The 19,420-nt window shown below is 41.5% G+C and overlaps 1 protein-coding gene across 2 annotated transcripts in view; it reads right to left on the reverse strand.

The window, feature by feature from the left end:
- Window positions 1–19,420, reverse strand: part of HS2ST1 (heparan sulfate 2-O-sulfotransferase 1) — a 163,290-nt gene that overhangs the window by 10,061 nt on the left and 133,809 nt on the right. For both annotated transcript variants that reach the window (XM_073357156.2, XM_073357157.2), the window contains exons 3-6: window positions 17,878–17,963; window positions 14,251–14,389; window positions 4,992–5,089; window positions 3,437–3,594 (exon numbers count right to left, since the gene is read on the reverse strand). In XM_073357156.2, coding sequence (XP_073213257.1) covers window positions 3,437–3,594; window positions 4,992–5,089; window positions 14,251–14,389; window positions 17,878–17,963 — 481 coding nt within the window. The remainder of the gene's footprint in view (window positions 1–3,436; window positions 3,595–4,991; window positions 5,090–14,250; window positions 14,390–17,877; window positions 17,964–19,420) is intronic.

Below are 19,420 nucleotides of genomic sequence, written 5' to 3' on the forward strand. Positions count from 1 at the left end.
AACACTTGGCAAGCTAAGCATACCACTCTGAGCTCTCTGACATTTATGTGTAGGGAGAGCTCTTCATGGGTCCACTGACCCGGTGGTCTTAGGCGGTTGAAATGGGCTCCCAACCTAGATCGGAAGCATCCGAAATTAGGGATACTGATGGCTGGGGGATAGGGTGACCAGATGTCCCGATTTTATAGGGACAGTCCCAATTTTTGGGTCTTTTTCTTATATAGGCTTCTATTACCCCCCGGCCCCTGTCCCGATTTTTCACACTTGGTGTCTTGTCATCTTATTGGGGGATGACAAAGGGAATGCCCGCCATAGTTGGCTGGGGGCTCCTTCTACCAGTTGAGGGAGGCAAGGACCAGAGCTGGAACTCAAAGCACAAGAAGCTGAGAAGTGGTCAAGTTGCTGAGACCCGAAATGCCTCCTCGAAGGATCCGGTGCATAGAGGCCCAGGGACCACAGGATAGCTCTGGAGTCATTCAGGCCATGAAGCTTTGTGTCCGTTTGCTCCGAAAACAATGAGGTACCATCGAATGGGAGGTCCTGGATTGACTGTTGGACCTTTTATAGTAGCCCCAAGGATTGCAGCCAAGCATTAGTCTCATGACCACTGTGGAAGGCATTGTTCTGGCTACTGCGTCAGCTGCGTTCAGGGTCACCTGGAGTAGGGCTCTGACTATGTTCTTTTCCTCCTCTAAGAAGGCAGAGAACTCTTGCATGGAGCCCTAAGGCAGCAAATCCTTAAATTTTGTCAGAGAATCCCACATATTATAATCGTTCCTCTCCAGCAGGGCTTGCTGGTTCAAGATACAAAGTTGCAATCTGCCTGTTGAATAAATTTTTCTGCCAAACAGATCTAGTTTAAGTCTTTCTGTTTGGGGATAGTGTTTCTGTTTGGGGATAGTCTGGCCCTCTCATTGGCTGCTGTTATGACTAGGGACTCAGAAGGAGGATGAGAATATAAGTACTGGTACCAATTGGCTGGCATATAGTAATTCTTCTCTGCCTTCATCCAAGTGGGAGGAAGAGAAGATGGGGTCTGCCACAGGGCTTTTATCAGACCCATAACAACCTTGCTGCTGGGAGGGCCACATCAGATGGTGATGCAGTGAGCAACTCAGTCAAGGTGGTCTTGTTTGGGAAGGAAGAGGCCTATACCGGTGGGGGAGCTTCCTCCTCTTCTTCTGCCCTGATTACATACATTGGGCCCACATCTTGTGTGTTGGTACTGGACTTGGTACTAGAGTCGGGGTCCGATGCCGAATAGAGCCATGCAGGAGCCCAACTCTTCGACGCCACTGAGTAGGACTGGTGGGACATAGGATGGATAACGGCAACAGTTCTTGGGATGCGTGTAGGGCTCCACCTCAGACTGAAGAAATGTCCTCCTGAGGTGACCACAGGGAAGCAGTACCCCTCATTTCTGCTAGTTGGTGCTGAGAGTCTAGGGACCGGTGCCGGACTGGGGATGACCTCACAGAAGAAACACGGCCTGGCTTGCCTTTGGAAGATGCCAAGGGCCCTGGTACTGGGAAAGAGCGTGGAGCCCCTTGCTCTTTTTTGCTCATGTTCATTGGAACCGGAGGTTGGGGCATTGGAGTCAGTGGTACTGGGAGAGAGAAGTCCCTGGCTGCTGCAAAGGTCTCTGGGGTAGAAGGCACTGTGAGGACTTCCTGGCATATGCGGAGTGGTGGTGGCGGTCTTGCACCGGAATCAATGGCCCTCAGGGCGGCGTCAACAGTGCTGCCATGGGACCGGGGTGGAGAAGTGGCCCAGCGTGGGTCGCACTCCACTGCCTTCCCCATTTGCCTTACCTCAGCACTGGGGAGTGTTCTCTCTCAGATCACTGCTTCTCATGTTTTTTTTCTCAGTACCAGAGATGGAGAACAGTGCCAAGAAACACGCAGTGCCGGAGATGTGCTTCACAGCAAAGCTGAAGTGCTCAGTGCAGAAACTGAGCTGTTTGGCTCTGACGTTAGTCTAAGAGCGGCTTCTGTTAGGATAGCCCTCAGTGTTGCCTGTCTCTTCGTATGAGGCTTATAGTGCCGACAGATCTGACTGTGCTCTCATACATGAACCCTTCCCAGAGGCTTTGGACAACTGGAATGTGGGTCGCTCATCGGTAGAGGCTTGCTATAGGAAGCACAAGGTTTGAAGCCTGGGGCCCAGGGCATGCCCAGCTCCAAGGGCAAAGGGAGCCCCTCTACACTAAAGGAGGGGGACTAATTACCTACACTAGTATTATTTACACTATTTACACTACTACTAATGGAAGACTAATAAACTAAGCTGAACAGAAAATACCACTAAAACACCTTGCCAAAGCAAAAGATGTTCCAGCAACAGTCATGGGTGGTAAGAAGGAACTGAGAGGATGCGGGGCTGGCAGCACCCCTTATACTGGCAGATAAGCGCGCAGCATCAGAGAGCACAAGAGCCAGCCCGACAGATACCACTGAGGGAAAAATCTCCAGCAGTGGTGCATGTGTGCACCTAACGCAGAATGGACATGAGCCAGCACTCGAAGAAGAAATAATCATGTGTTGGTGTAGCAATAACTGTATACATAATACATACATAAACACACAAATCATTTTAACACCACTTCCAGAAGGTTATATTTCTGAAAATTACACTGTGGCAAAGGAACTGGCAATTTGCTTGTTCTGCAGTGACTTTCCTTAAATAATGATTTGCTTTCCTGGGACAGTATTTCTGGAAATGTCCAGAAATACTACTAAATATTTTTTGTCTAAAATGATCCTTCTGGCTTTAAATATGTCAACATTTAAAAAATAAATCACTTAAAAACAAAAAGTATAGCCTTAAGGAATCAATCTGAAAGAAAAAGGTGCAAGCTTCCCCTTTTCTTGTTTAAGGCTGGCTCTCCCTCCTCCTTCCACCACCCCGTACTTTCCTATTGTTTTGGCCTCAGTTTTGCAAGCTGATCCACGCAGACAGACCTCAATGTTTGTATAGATTCCCACTGACATACAGGAGTTTTATACAGATTAACGGATCCTTTAGTGGGGCTCCACCTGGGTGCAGAAATCTCCCAGTTCAGAACAGTTTGCAAGATCAGGGCCCTAGCCTGTCAGTTCCTCTTTGGGGCTGGGCCCTTTTATTAGTAAAGCCTACCATGTTTACCTTCATGTATAAACAACAGTAAGTTAGTCATATTACTGCAGAACTGCTGCACAGACCAAATGCTCCACTCTGATTGTGTGTAATGAACATACGGGCTAAAGATTCTTGGCCTGCATGGTAAAACTGATAGAAGAACTCTTTTGGAATGATTCCGCCTCCTGCATAGTAACATCAGTCAACTGAGAAGCAACCCTGGCAGAGACTCAAGACTGCTCATCCAGGTCTGAAGAGGTCATGTGAAAGCATAAATGAAAAAGGGGTGAGGAAGAAATGAAAACAGCTATTCAAATACCTGTCCGGTACAGTTCTGTAGCACCCCTAAAGAATCGGGGCAAAGTTGCCTCCAATAACATAATAAAGTCTTCAAGCTCTTCAGTGACTCCCACTAGGAAGTATTCATTAATCAGGTTGTACTTGGCTTGTTCCAAAGCCCATCTGCTCCCCACATTCCTAAAATGATAAAAAGTAATTACAGCAAGGTTCTGAAGTCAGCCAAGAATTCTTGATTCCTAGATGTAGTTTTCTTCACATCATCTTTGCACAGGCAAGAGACTCATTTTAAATCACACCCACCTCTAATTTCCTTTTCCTAACTCCCCCCCCCGGGGCAATTTCTCTCACCTGTGATTCTGTCAACACCAAACCCCAATGTCATGGATTATGGCTTTACAAGGCCGCTCACAACAGTCTTTTGCTAATACTAACACCTTACCCACGAGGTTTTAGCAATTATATGGTTATTAATTTAATTAATTCAATTTCTAAAATTTTACTTTTTCTGTGTCTCAAGAATCAAATGGTCAGAACTACCATTTTTTTACCTACTCAAAAAATGAGATGTGTGTGTGGGGGTGGCACATGCCCTCCTTTCTTTATCCTCTGATAAATATCATCTCATAATTCCTCTGACTTAGCAAGTATTCTTCATTACCATAGTTAAATGCCCACACAAAAGCAAAGCTGGCCTTACAAAGGAGAAAGAATAGAGCTGTCATCTCTCCCACTCTCATGGTTTCATTGCCAGGGAGGAAAGGGGGGGACAGAGGGGCTCAACTTTTCTTCTTCCTCTGGTCCCACTGCCAGACTGGGGTACATGGGGCTTGCCCACATTATACAGAGTTTGCACTTGAGTAAAAGTCGCCAAGTGGCCACCTGCTTTGCTTGTGATTAAATCCAGCAAATTTAGTGATAACAGGCTTGATAATAATGCTCGGTGTCTTCACTCAGAACCTTTAAGTAGATTTGTTTCCACAGATAGCAGTTAGCAACTTCTCTATCACTGAGTGTTAAAAGGATTTGAATGGAATTGTTGTGCACAAATAAGCCATTTTCAAACTTGCATTCCCTGGAGACTAACTTAAAATACATGGCTCTTGTATAAGAAACAAAAATGCTTCATCCACATGTACAGTTAATCCTTATCAAATTTCATTTCACCTTCTAACAACTAAGCTGCATTTATTATTGAGAGCTTGGCATACAGCTTATCACAACAGCACCTCAAACCAAGCTACTTATATAATTTTCCCTCTGTATAAAACTCAAATAGCTTGAACAGGAGAACACTTAGTTCAGGCAAACATGTACACTAAGATTTAGCCTGATTCAACAAAAAATTGTCACTACTGAATCTGTAATACTGGGGTCTATAATGGAAATGCTGATTTTTAGTTAAAGAATTGTTTGCACACTTCTATAACGTCTATTACAAAACAAATGTCTTTTAAACTTATTCCTTGGAAAATAGTTTCTCAACATCTAACCCTCCACCACACATTTACTTATTAAATATAGATTATAGTGATAATATACTTGATTAGCAGCTTAAGCCAATTTTATCTCCCTACCAGCATTCTGAGCCGTGGCCACAGAAGAATGGAATTTGAAGCCAAAGTTTCTCTGGAGCACAGTCTGAGCCTCCAGCTGCTACACATTCATCAAAGGTCTGGAACAAAAGACAAAGTTGCACAGTGAGCTATAAACACCAGTCTTCATATCAAACATCTTACAGTTAGTTGTTAAACGTGCTGGGGAGAGAGGAACACGAGATGTGTGGGTAAAAGAGAAAATGTATTTTTTTTCAAGTGTTGTTTTCAAAATACCTTATGAAGAGAATCTATTGGTCTTAACATTTTGTGACTGAAATTAACTGACTACTTTAAGTCCTGCTTGTATCCTCTGCAGAAAAGTGGATTCTGTCAGAACCAGCAAGACTATATATTGTTAATATTACAGTTTTTCCTTATTACAAAGGTCATAACAATGGTCCCAAATGCTGAAATAATATTACTGCAAAATGGAGTGTGGACTGGATCATAACTGTATTATACAGTGAATATTTTGTTTTTATAAATGATAGGATCAATAGTCTACCACTATTTTACCATACCAACAAATTACTGGTATCTCTTTTCAAATCTGAGTCTGTAAAAGACGGTAACTTACCTTCTTGTAACTGTTGTTCTTCGAGATGTGTTGTTCACGTCCATTCCAATCAGGTGTGCGCATGCTGCATGCACGGTCCTCGGAAACTTTTTCCCTTAGCAGCTCCTGTTGGGTCAGCCAGGAAGCCTCTTGGAGCGGTGCCTTCATGGTGCTCAATATATGACCCTGCCGACCCTACCCTCTCTTCAGTTCCTTCTTGCCGGCTACTCCGACAGAGGGGAAGGAGGGCGGATATTGGAATGGACGTGAACAACACATCTCGAAGAACAATTACAAGAAGGTAAGTAACCGTCTTTTCTTCGAGTGCTTGTTCACGTTGATTCCAATCAGGTGACTCCCAAGCTCTCCCCCGGGCATGGGGTCGGAGTTAAGGAATCACTGACTGGAGCACCACTCTACTGAGAGCATTGTCATCTCTAGCATGCTGGGTGATGGCACAGTGGGTGGTAAATGTGTGCTCCTTGCTGTGGTGCAAGGGATCTTCGGTGCTGACAGTCTCTCGCACCAGAGCCCTTCCTCGGCACCGATTCATGGACCAATGAACGGAGTACAGCTTCCATCAGTAACTGTTTTAAATGGAAGTCACGTTCCTTTCTAGTTCTAGGCTTGAAAGCCTTACAAATCTTGCAGAGCTCAGACTGCTGCGCCTCCCCTAGACAAGTCAAGCACAAGTTGTGGGGATCACTATTAGGCATAGGCTTTCGCATATACTGCAAGACAAACCCTTGGGCTTGAGGCATGCCCCAAAGTCCAAGGCGGGATGAGGGGATAGGAACAATCCCACGCACCAATTTCTATACTAACTACAAACAATAATACAGTAACTACTAAAACAAGAAACTGGGTAGAACTAGGAACTAGGCTAAGGGAACACTTGCAAGCAAGTGAAATGCAGTTCCAACGCCACCACAGATGGTAAGACGGAACTGAAGGGAGTTGAGTTGGCAGGGTCATATATTGAGTGCCATGAAGGCGCCACTCCAGGGGGCTCCCTAGCCGACCCAAGGGGAGCTGCTAAGGGAAAAAATTTCTGACGACTGTGCACGCAACGCGTGCACACCTAATTGGAATAGATGTGAACAAGCACTCGAAGGAGAACTTAAAATACTATGGCTCCAAATAAGGGTAGACATGAAAGTAAGTTTCTGCATCCAACTTCACTTTGAAGGAAAAAAACTAGACCCATGACATCATTCTACACACATGGATACCTGCAGTGAAGCACAGTGTTTCAAGCTTATAATGTCAGTTACAATGAAAGTTCTATTAACATTGGAGGGAAGTTAGTATTAAAATCATGCTACACATACAATAGTCAGAAACTCAAGTATTTATGATTTCTCTAAGCCAGGTATAGGATACATGTTTAGAGCACAGTACTGTTTTTATTCTGTGGAAGTATATTATTATGCTTATGAGGACAGCTTTTTACAATATTTCTTGTGTTCTGTGTAATTAAAAATGTTACTGTTTTGATAAGTTCAAACGTATCAAGTGAAAATAAATTGGGGAAAAGAGTAAAAAAAATATAAGACTTGCATTTGTTTAATTTTAACTGACTATAGACCTAGTAAGATTTAGGACTCTACCACTCTTGTAACTGTTGTTAGGAATCCAACCCAAAATGCAGACACTTACAAGCAGATTGCTTGAAATTGCTGCAGTTTGGTAAAATCATGGATCTCTAAATAAAGCTCTGCCCATACTTCAGTAATATATATTTGCGCATTTTCACTAGTGAAGAACTTTAAAGTGTTCAGAATTCAGCACTGATAACAATGTGGCATCTCACTGAAATGATGCTTTTCTGAAAGATAAACATGTTTTAACCTGTTTCAGAGTAGCAGCCGTGTTAGCCTGTATCCGCAAAAAGAAAAGGAGTACTTGGGGAACCTTAGAGACAAACAAACAAGTTGCCTGCACTTCATCGGATGCATTCAGTGGACCCGAGTCACAAAACAACTTAAGAATCTGCTCAGCTCAGAATGAGGTGGTTAGTATCTTAAAAGTTGCCAGAGAGAAAGCTTTATGCTTGAAACAACAGAGGAAAATGATGATCTTTTTTCCTCTTTCATGAGTGCTAGCTTTCCACTCTAAGTATTTATACAGCATCAATCAACGTATCCAAGCATTGACCTGTCCTGGGCACATTTCCCGACCTGTGCAGACATATGCCAAATGTCAAATATGAGTTGGAATTTATCAGCCGGTAAGATTTCTCCTGCAGCACAGGTCACTTTGTAGTGACCAGGGAGGGGATGATAGAGGCCAGGGAGACCATGCAGAACTTGAGTTTGACCATAAACTGGTTCAGATCCCGCAGGTCCAGGATGGGCCTGAGTCCCCCTTTGGCCTTCGGGATAAGGAAATAGCGGGAATAGAACCCCTCGCTTCTGAACGCCCCAGGGACCATTTCCACTGCTCCCAGGTCTAGGAGCCGCCCCACCTCCTGGTCTAGCAGGGCTTCGTGTGAAGGATCCCCCAGAAGGAACGGGGGTGGGAGATGGCTGGGCAGGGGCAAAACAAATTGCAGCGTATAGCCCCGGGAGACTGTGTTGAGGACCCAACGGTCTGAGGTTAGTTGCGACCGCTCCGGGAGGAAAGCAAAAAACCAATTGCATAAGGGAAGCTTTATTGAGAGGGGATCCCCTTTGGGAACTGTCAGGGTGTCCCGCGGCTTCCCATCAAAACCGCCTTTTCCCCGCTGAGGGCGCCTCTTATAGTCTCTCGACTTTTTATAGGCAGCCTTGTACTTAGGCAGGGCAGCCGGAGCAGGGGCCTGCTGCGGCTTAAACTTAGTTTTGGCCGGAACCAGAACCTAAAGACCCAGGGTCTGCAGGGTCGTGCGGGAGTCCTTCATGCCATGCAGCTGTGTATCCGTTTATTCCGCAAACAGAGCCTTCAAACGGGAGATCCTGCATGGCCAACTGCGCCTCACTGAACAGCCAGAGCCACAATGCACTTCTCATGGACACCACCGAGGTCCTGGATCGAGCTGCCGTGTCCGCCGCATCTGACGCCGCCTGCAGTGACGCCCGGCAGCAGCTGCAAGCTCCTCCACCAGTGCCTTGAACTCTTTCTTATTGCGCTCCTGGAGGGAGTCCTTGAATTTGGGCAGTGAACCCCACTTCAAGTTGAATTCATAACTGCTCAGGAGAGCCTGGTGGTTTGCCATCCACAACTAGAAACTTGAGGATGAATAAACCTTTCTGCCAAAAGAGTCCAGCCTTCTTGAGTCTTGATTTTTCAGAGCGGGGGCTGGTTGGCCCTGCCGCTCCCTGTGGTTGACCGTCTCGACCACCAGGGAGTTGGGCATTGGGTGGGTGTAGAGGTACTCGTGCCCCTTGATGGGTACAAAGTACTTGTGTTCTGCCTTCTTCGAGATGGGGGCTAGGGAAGCTGGCGTTTGCCACAGGGCATTTGAAATCCTTGCCACCCCCTCATGGAGGGGCAAATCCACCCTGCCCAGTGCCGAAGATGACAGTACATTGAACAGGGAGTCTGAGGACTCCTCCAGTTCCTCTACCTGGAAGTGAAGGCTCAATGCCACCCATTTTAAAAGTTCTTGATGGGCCCTAAAGTCCTCCTGCGGGACAGAGGAGGGCAGGGCTGCTATCGCCTCATCCGGGGAGGGTGAGGAAGCCGGTACGGTGCTCTGGGTATCTGCCGGCACCGGAAGGTCCACCACCTGGTCGGTCTCCTGGAACAGTGCCAATGACGTACGTCCCACCAACCCTCTCCTCGGGGGCCTGGAGAGAGAGGCTGATGGTGCCTCTGAGACTCTGGCTACTGAGCAGGACCCCACCAGGGGGCTGCGTTGGAGGCCATGGTGCCCACAGGTACCACTGTGCCAGCCACTGTGCCTGGTGCCACTGCACCTGCTGTGGCACCGATGGCCCCGGCTGTTCGGCATTGGGAATGTTCCCGCGACCAAGACCAGTGCTGTGCCAGGTGCAACTGTAGAGAACCCAGAGGTGGCTTGCTCTGGAGCGGAGAGCCGACACCGGCAGCGCTCCTAGTCCCAGCATGGTCATGAAGTCTCTGGCCGTCTGCAGGGTCTCTGGCGAGGACGGCATCCAGATATCTGGGGAGGCCTGGCCCGACGTGGCCGGGCTACTCCGCTCAACATGAGTCGGAGGCCTAGAGGCCTGAAGGGAATGAGGTCTAGTCTCTGCCCCTGGTTTACCTCGGTGCCACTGTGAAGAAGGCACTTTCTTAGCTTTCTTATGCCCCACAGATGGGGAGCGGTGTCGACTAGTCAAAGGCACCGGGAGGGTCGCCGTGCACTGATGCCACAGTGCTGATTCTGAGCAGTGCGCCGGAGCCAGGGTCAACCCCGACTCCATGAGAATGGCCCGGAGCCTAAAGTCTCTTTCTCTCTTAGTCCGAGGTTTAAATGACTTGCAAATTTTGCAACCATCACTGATATGGGTCTCACCCAAACAGCATAGACAGTCTGTGTGTAGATCACTCTTTGGCATAGATCGCCTGCAAGTGTCGCATGCCTTAAAACCCGGGGCGTAGGGCATGCCCCGGCCCAGGTACTCTAACTAAATGAACTAGCTAACAGCTAACTAACTATAGGTACTAGCACTGAACGAACGAAGAGTTCTGGGGATGAGCTACAGCAAAGCTGGAGCAGCACAGTTCCGATGCACCTTCACCAGCAGCAAGACTGAACTGAGAGTGGGGGGAGCACGCAGCTCCCCTTATACCGTGCCATGGAGGCACCACTCCAGGGGTCACTGGGGTGCTTCCCCTACGGGTACTGCTAGGGGAAAAACTTCCGGCACCGGTGCACGTGGCGAGCACGCACACCTATTGTGGAATACACATGAGCAATCACTCAAAGAAGAACCTTAACTAGTTGCTTATTTACTTAAGAATTTTTAAGTAACGTGATTAATGAGAGAAAAACATAACTCTTAGAAATCTTAACTGGTTTTCTAAATGTAAGTTTTTGGTTTTGGACTGTATCAAGAAAAATCATATCAAATAAGCAGCTAAACTGTCTTACTGAAAGAAACATGCAGAAGATGCTGCAGTATTGTTAATGCTTAAATTAGCGGCTCTTTGGAAGTTATCTGAAATCATATGTACAATGACACAATTCAGATGGGATTCTAAGATATAGTAAATTATTATGATGATGGATACTCCGGTTGGGTTAGTCAGTTGTTGATCGTTCTGAATTTTATATCTGATGCAAGTAAAATGGTCATCCTCTTGTTAAGTAACTTTGAAAAGGTTGCATGGGAAGCACTACCATCTGAATTATTATAGTGGAAGAAATTAAAGCTTGGTGACAAAATTTTATCTGGGTAGAATAGGGTGCTTGCGGGACAATTCAAATGTGTATGGCAACAACAGTAATATCTAAAATCAAAATACATTTATGTTAGCAAAAGTGACATGATAAAAGATTGAAAACAAGAGCCTGAAGTACAAGAACAGAGAATTATTAAGTAACACATTAGGAAGGTTTAAATTGAAACTAATGATAATAGCTCTAATCTCTGAAGGAAGTTATTTAAAGTGCATTCTATTCTGAAAAGAAATTCCATAGAAATGGCATTGTGGGATTTTGGCTTATTGGTTCTTAATAAATGCACACCAGATGTGTTCAGATTACAAATTACACGTAAAATTAGGTTTTTATTTTTTGTTTTTTTAATTAACTTCCAGTCCAGTCCACTTATCCTGGACTTGGAATCACAGTTAGTTCTCTATCTCACACATCTCCACCAGTGAAAAGTTCTGCGGGCCAATTATGCCTCCAATGACGCTGTGTAACCACACTACCTTCAGTAGTTTTGCATAAGGGAATTAGAAGTAAACAATCCACACACACAATAGAATAGAATTCAGCACATTCACTCTTGGCTGTGCTGAGTCTGCACTGCTAACAGAATTTACACCTCCACAAAACATTAGATAAGAGTTTCCAATGAACTTTAGAATCTTCAGTTGTAAGGAAGATTTATTGTTATCCCAAAGTCTATCTTAGACCTTTACTTTCAATGTCCAACTAATATATGCTACAGTAATATATGCATACTCTTTGTTTAATCTGAGTTCAATTGAATCAGTCACCCAAAAGAAAAGCCAAACATCCATGTATAAAGTGGACATTTTTCTAGATGGTCTTGAACAATGTTTTAAAAATGAAAGTCTTCATGGTGTTATGCAAGAATATAAGACTGGCCACAGTGGGTCAGACCAAAGGGTCCATCTAGCTCAGTACCCGGTCTTCTGACAGTGGTTAATGTCAGGTGCTTCAGAGGGAATGAATGAAACAGGCAATCATTGAGTGATCCATCCTGCCATCCACTCTCAGCTTCTGGCAATCAGACAAATCTATCCAGTCAATATTAATTTTTTTACTGCAAACTCAAGGGAAATAAAAAAATTGAACCGATTTAATGCCTTAACTGAATGTGATTTTTTAAAAGCAACCTTAAGAAATCAAAGTATTCCTTTCATACCAGAGTCTGATAGAAGACAAAAAGGTATACTGTAAGTGGAACAGTTTTATTATACAATGCTAGTTTTAATTCTGTCAGATACACGTCCAGTGAAATAACAATAGTTCAATATTTAATTTGCCAAATGACTTTTTTTCAAACCATTTCCAATCATTATTTGGGGCTGAAAATAAAGAAAACCCTGGATCTAATGTCTTCCTATATCACTTTGGGACAGATCATAGCAGAGAACGCACAGAAGTAGATTTAGTGCCCACAATCTGTATAAGGTGATGATTTAGTACTTTTTAACCATCAGTGGAGTAAAAGCAGCTATACACAAAGGAACAGAGAGTAGATTATAAAGTCAAGAACTATACTCCCCCATTTTCTTTTTTAAATCTGATATCATACATCATACCATCACTATAGCAAGTCTACAAAGGACACATTTTAAATCCTTATTTTCAGTTACTGTTCTGCTTGAAGTTTTCATGCTTTTTCTTTTACCGAGAAAAGATTTTCCCTAAGGAAATCTTACAGGAAATTAATTAGGCATATTTTGAGTTGGTTAAATGTTAAAAATGCTTAACAGTAAAAGCACCTAAACAGTTGCTTCTACTCAGAAACACAAGCAAACTTCAAGTTATCTTCAAACTTAGCACATATGTTGTTACAATCAAGGTTTTGCAACGTTTGAAGGTAACAAACTTGAAATAAAGTTCAGAATGTTCGAAAGGTTTCAGGTAAAAACCCCACACTTAACACACAAATGTCTTTATTTGGAGAATCCTCTCTCTACTCACATGGTAGAGTCTGGTGAGGGGAGGTGGGATGCAGGGGCAGCAGATGGAGCCAAAACCTTAGTAACAGAGGCAGAGCTACTTCTAACTCAGGAAGCAAGGAGGAGCAGCAGTTTCCAGATTAGTGGTCTTGCCAAAAAACCCCAAAACCAAAAACCAAACCAAAAAAATGTTAATTTTAAAAAGTAAAAACTTACTTACTATGTCATTGTTTCTTTGCATTTGGCTCAGCTTGCTTAATGAAAATAATCTATTTGGTTTGACTTTTGTTTAGTCAGTTTCACTTTCAGTTTTCCAAGGTATTACCATAATGGTGCACTATTTAGATTGCAAACATTGCAGAAAAAGTTTTTTGGTTAAAAATCCTGTGTTTCCACTGAAATTGAAAAAAAAAGAACGGAAAAATTTCAGCTCTTAAGTTTTGTAAAAAGCTTACTTTTACAAAACTTTACATTTTGGGTCAAATTCAATCTCTTTAAAAACTGTCCATTCAGCAAATATATTGCATTACTTTGCTTACTTATATGCAAGTACGATCCAAAGTGAGGCATTCCAACAGTATATATATTATAGTAGATATATAAATGCATCCTGGGATAAATAAATTATGGAATTAACAGGAAGCTGTAACAATGCTTGAGCAAGGGAGGTTTGGCTGTTTGAATATGCTAAATTGGGTCAGTCCCGGTCAGCTCTAAAGAAGGGTGGGAAAGTGCAGAATATGTATCGCTTGAACACAACAATTTTCAAATAGTGCACCTTGCATATGTTAAAGTCCTATCACAATATTAAGTGTTCAAAATCAACAGCTAGGACTGCTGCTGAAAGACAAAACACATATTCTTTTAGCATGATAGCTTTAGAGTGCAGGTTCAGTTCAACTTCTTGCAGGAATGGATTTCTGGATACCTCTAATAGAATAGTCTTTTCATTTGACGCTTGCAACCTTGAATATTTACAACAATGACATTTGGGCTGAGATTTTTCAGACTTCTGAGCCCTAAATTAATTTGTTTGCAAAGTTTCAAGAAAATTCTTTCATGTTTTTTTTTCAGAATTAGTCATTCAAGTAAACAGTTGCTCACAAAAGGTCAGAATTTTGGATTTATACTTCTTCAAAGGTCTTACAGCATATGGAGTTGTACACCTTGGTTCAAAACCAACACAAAGTGAGCATGCCACCTACCAAAATCACCAGCATCGCCACTGTTGATCCAAGAACAGCTCTGATTTTCAAACTTCACACAAATTCAATTTCAACCTTAAATCCACTAATATTTTGGATTTTTTTTTTTTAAGGAAATATGGCTTTAGCCAAACCGTATTTTAAAGCTGTTTTCAGATCAATTTTAGTACGAAGAAGACATGAAAGCAGAATCTAAAGCGCAGGTTACCTTTTTATCCCCCTGTTTTCGCCTTCGTAGCCCTGGTCTGTAATCATCTCCAAACCGCAAAAAGTAATAATAAGAAACTAGTCGTTCTATAGGATCTCTTATGACATTAATGTAAATTGGTTTCTTTTTAATACCAAATCTGAAATAGAAAATAAAGTCAAACCAATGTTTTTTTCCTGTAGTTTCTCAAAAATATATTTACTGACATTATGTAAATGTGAACATATATACATATTACAGACAGGAAATTTTAATCTTTAGTGCCAGGAAGTCAACATTTCACATTAGGGCTCTATATTATTGTTCGAAAGAACAGAAGAGTGCTTTCTGAAAAAGGACAGATGAAAAAAGTATTGAAAACAGAGATACTCTCTACCTTGTGATGGAGGGTTCCAGAGATGTTAACACAATAGATTCTTGATTACAGGAACAAGACAAACTCAAAAAACCAAGCCACACACCAGGTAAGTCAATTCTGTGTGTTTGTATAATTTTTTGTTTGTTTTTAATATAATCCAACCCTAGTCTTTGAGCTAAAACAATATTGAAATGTCAATAATTACATCCCATCTGCTTCCATACCAGGTGCAGAAAGTTTTAATATAAGTAACTTGACCTTAGAAATTCCTTCCCTCAGTCTAGTAACAAAATATTCATACCACAGAAGCCCTCAGAAGGTTCGGTCTTCCTTTTCTGCTTCCTGTTGTTGTTGCCTTTCTAACTGTGCTATGCACTAGTGAAGTAAGTGGTATTCCTGGCATGACTCCAAGGACAGAGATAGAGACTACAAGGAAGGGGAGGTGCTCAGGGACTGTCATTTGGCTATGATTATAAAATGTGGGTGTCTGATACTAGCAGAAACTTCATTTTCTATTACAGTCAGTGACTTTTCAAGATTTTTAAGGCCACTGTGCTACCTAAGGAAATTTTGATTTAGCATAGTACAAACTGGAAGCCTTGTAAAAAATAACAAGGTGCTAACTCAAATGACCAGACAAGTGATCAAAAATAGTTTTATATTATTTCCACCCCAATTGGTCTATATTTAGGGGAAATTTTCCTTATTTTTCTTCTCCTTTTGAGACTTGTCAGCCATAGTTTAGGTAAAAGATCATGATGAACTAAGCAAAAAGAAAAGAACATAAAGACCATTTAAACATTTCAGAGACCCCAGGAGGTGCATCCAATAATATCATGAGCAAGCATGACATCCTCAAGTGAAACTAGAATCTTTAAAATGTCGAATACATTTATGTTCAGCTATAACTGCTAGAATTTTGTATTGACAGAGAATCATGTGACCGTACTTGCTAAACTAGAGAAACTTTAGCAAAGCACAACTCAAGATGCAGCACAATTGGGGTAAAGACATTTGAAAAAAGTTATAAACTAAACTTACTGCTGTTGGTAGGGGAAAACTATTAGGTCTTGGGTTGAAAGAGTGAAGAGGAGAGATAACAGAAGGGCAAAAGGTTAGTAGTAGTAAACGAGGAAATAAAAACAACTGAAAAGATTATTATTTTGGGGGCAGACTGGACAGAGGCCTGAACATTTGGTCTTATAATGACCATGCTGACCAACTAATGCAAAGCTCCTTGGAGCCTGGATTGTGTCATGACATATATTTGTACATCACCTAGCATTATAGGTCTCAATCCTGATTGGTGTCTCTTGGCACTCTGTAAATATTCATGGCACAATACAAATAATAAGTAATAAAATAATAATAATGAAACAGTATTGTCCTGTGTCAAAGGAAGCTATTTTCCCATCTATTTAACGAAAAGAAAACAGCATCATAATGGAGATCAACTATTATTATGGATGACTGAAAGTGGCATCAGAATGAAAATAGGATAAAAACAAAAAAACAGAGAATCAAAGGATTTTTGTTATTACTATTAGTAATAGTCTGGGGTTATGGCACCACTCCCTCAACACCAACAGTCTTGGATTGGCCCCTACTGCTGCAATGTTTTTGGTTTCAGCATAATGTAAGAGGTGTTTCTGAAATATTTTAGTGCATCCAAGTCTCATTTGGCATTTAATACACAGCCTTAATATTTTCTGAAATAGTTTACACTTGACAATTACAAGAATGCAGAACATACTCAGAGTTTCTTTAAAAGTATAGCTCAAAAGCCAAGAGCAACCATAGCACTCAATATATGATTTTAATAATGAAAACCAAAAATAAGAGAAAGGAAACTGTTGTGGGAAAAAATTAGTCATTTAGATAAAAGGGCAACAATCAGCAAACACAAGGATAACACAGCCCTGGAAGGAAATATGAACATGAATGAAATCTGTGAAATTGCTTCGATGCCTTTCTACAGGTACAATAATTATTTTAATCTGAAAAGTTCCAGTACCTGTAAGATGTTTTCAGCTTTATGCCTTGAGTAATGTAAAGAATAATATTCACCTAGCTGTTCACAAGGCTGTTATTCCATTAAGGGTTCAATTCAGAAAGTCTATTAATATAGTATTTTAACTTTTAAAAAAAGGTGGGAGGGGAGGTTGATTCAATGTGAAGCACAGAGTTTCTTCATTTTATTTCATTTTTTTTTTTTAAGTTTAGGTTTCTCTCCTTCTGTTTCTTTCAGCAATCTTGAAATTTCAGCTGCTGCCACTGGTAATTTTCAGCTGCTGCAGTGGCTTTTAGGACTTTCTATTAGAGATGAGCTAAATTGGGAGTTTATGATGCTCCCCCATTTTATTTTTACTTTTTTTTTTTAAATAAAAAGTTATAATTAAAAATTACTTCCAGAGAGGGCTTTAAAGGCTACAAACCAAAAGATCTTTACCCTCTGAGGTTAATTGTCTGAGTGGAAAGGAGGAGGAACACAAGTGATGGGGAATATGGGCATGATCTTGCACCAATGAAGTCAATAGGAGTTTTATTATTGACTTCAGTGGGAGCAGGATTAAGCCCTACAAAGGGGAACATCATTCAGTGTATTTCCTATGTATTTTTTTAAAAAGTAGCATGTATAGCACAAAAGTGACTGCTTTAATGTACTGCTATGTTATTAACTGTGGCATGTTAAAAACTAAATTGTAAAAAGTTTAAAATGTATGGTGAACGTGAAGAGCCACACACTTCAAAGTAACCTCACTGAACGCCAGTTATGTGGTGTTACTTATTCGATGCGCTGTGTTTGGGAACAGACTGCGTCTAAACAACTCAGCCTGTGAAGCATATCACCAGGATGATACTCTCAGTATCCAGAAGAGCAAGCTGAAATTCTCAGGCAAAGGCACTCCTGTTGCTCAGCCAAGGAATAATATTGCTAACTTGTGGAATCAGGCCTAAACGAGGAGTTAATTCTTTTTTATCATGCAATAAACAGGTCAAAGTTGTATTAAAAATCTAAAGGGAATATTGCTCATTTGAAGGACACTCAATGTTTGCATTTTTTTTTTAAAACAGTTGACAGATTCTGAACACTAGAGGGCAGTAATATTTAAGATGGATCAACATAATCTACTTGAACTACTGGACTCCACAACTGAAAACTGGCAAAATTAACACGTTTCGGAAGGAAATATTTTATCTACTGTGTAGTTTTAAGAATATAAATAGTATTAACCATTGCAGATGAAACAAATCATGAGGTAACTTACTTTGCAAAATCCAAGTAAGATATATGTCCATGATAAAATCCTGGTTTCATTTCCTTCCAGGAAGTTACATTCTTCACAAATCGCACCTACAAAAGTAGAAAACAGTCAATATTCCAATACCATTTGGAATGGCTGATGCTCAGCCTACACTAATATGTTCCATTCAATAAGTAAAACCGAACAATGCATTATGATAAAAATCTATCACCATGAATATTACCAAAAGACATATGACTAACTGAAAAGGATACTTTATTTAGAAGCACATGGCAATTGACTCACTGTAGAGGGCCACAATTTAAAGTTAAAAAAATATGAAGTAGAATATAGCAATCAGAAAGGCAAATAAAGCAAAGTCAGAAATATGACCAATACAAACAACATTTTAATTAGTATTTTTTGTTAGCCTTAAACATAGTTTGATGGCAATATAGAGTGCCCTCAGCAGTGAGCAACAGGGACCAAATCCATCAATCTGTATACAGATTCCAACAGATTTTCCACAAGAAGGGAATGATTTTTTCTTCAAATGTGTTAGGTGAAACTCTGGTTTTTTATTGGATCTATTTTACAGGGACAGGAAGGCATCGAACCAGGTGGACCATTTGCTCAAAAGGAGCAGAATTTTAATTTTTGGATGGACCATCAGCCAGACTGCATTTCAGCACTATGTTTAGTTTAAGGTACATCTTCATTCTTCTCTGGAGCTTATAACTAGGAAAAATTAATTTAAGCCCAAAAGCTCAACACAACAATCTAAATCTAAACAGGAATGGTATCCCTAGCCTCTGTTTGACAGAAACTGGGAATGGGCAATAGGGGATGGATAACTTGATGATTACCTGTTCTGTTCATTCCCTCTGGGGTGCCTGGCATTGGTCACTGTTGGAAGACAGGTTACTGGGCTAGGTGGACCTTAGGTCTGACCCAGTATGGCCATTCTTATGTTCTTAGATAATACCAAGGCATGAACTAGCCCTTAGACAAGAGCTGATCAAGATCTAAGTAGACCCTGGCAAAACTCCACAATGGATAGAAACAGACCTCACATTTGGAAGATGATTATGCAGTAGAAAATAAGATACACGGTCAAAATTGCGAAGTATGATCAATTTAAGAAAGTAAGACAGCCAAATGCTGGTAGCTTCGTTTTATTAGATGAAAATAGTCTTAACACCCAGAACAATAAAACTATGAAAATTATTTAATAGCTGGTGCATTGGTTAATAAAGAAAAGTTGATAAATTTGAATCTCACTAGCTGTAGGGTAGTGATATGCCATTTCTGAAGCTGAAAAGCAGAGGGTAGATCACTCACATAATTAAAGGAAATAGTTAAGAATCACACTTGGATATTAACTAAAGCACCAGGAATTTGCCCTGTACTAAACTCAGACAGAGTGATGGCCTATACAGCTAAACCACAGAAATATCAACTGCAAAATTCTCAGTGCAGCTGTTCTCTGTTAAACAGAACTCATTTTTTGTAGCAGTGTAAATGTAAAAAGTATCACAGAACACTTCACAGATACACGGAGTACATA

Source organism: Lepidochelys kempii, chromosome 8 (genome assembly GCF_965140285.1).
Source record: "Lepidochelys kempii isolate rLepKem1 chromosome 8, rLepKem1.hap1, whole genome shotgun sequence".
NCBI lineage: Eukaryota > Metazoa > Chordata > Testudines > Cheloniidae > Lepidochelys > Lepidochelys kempii.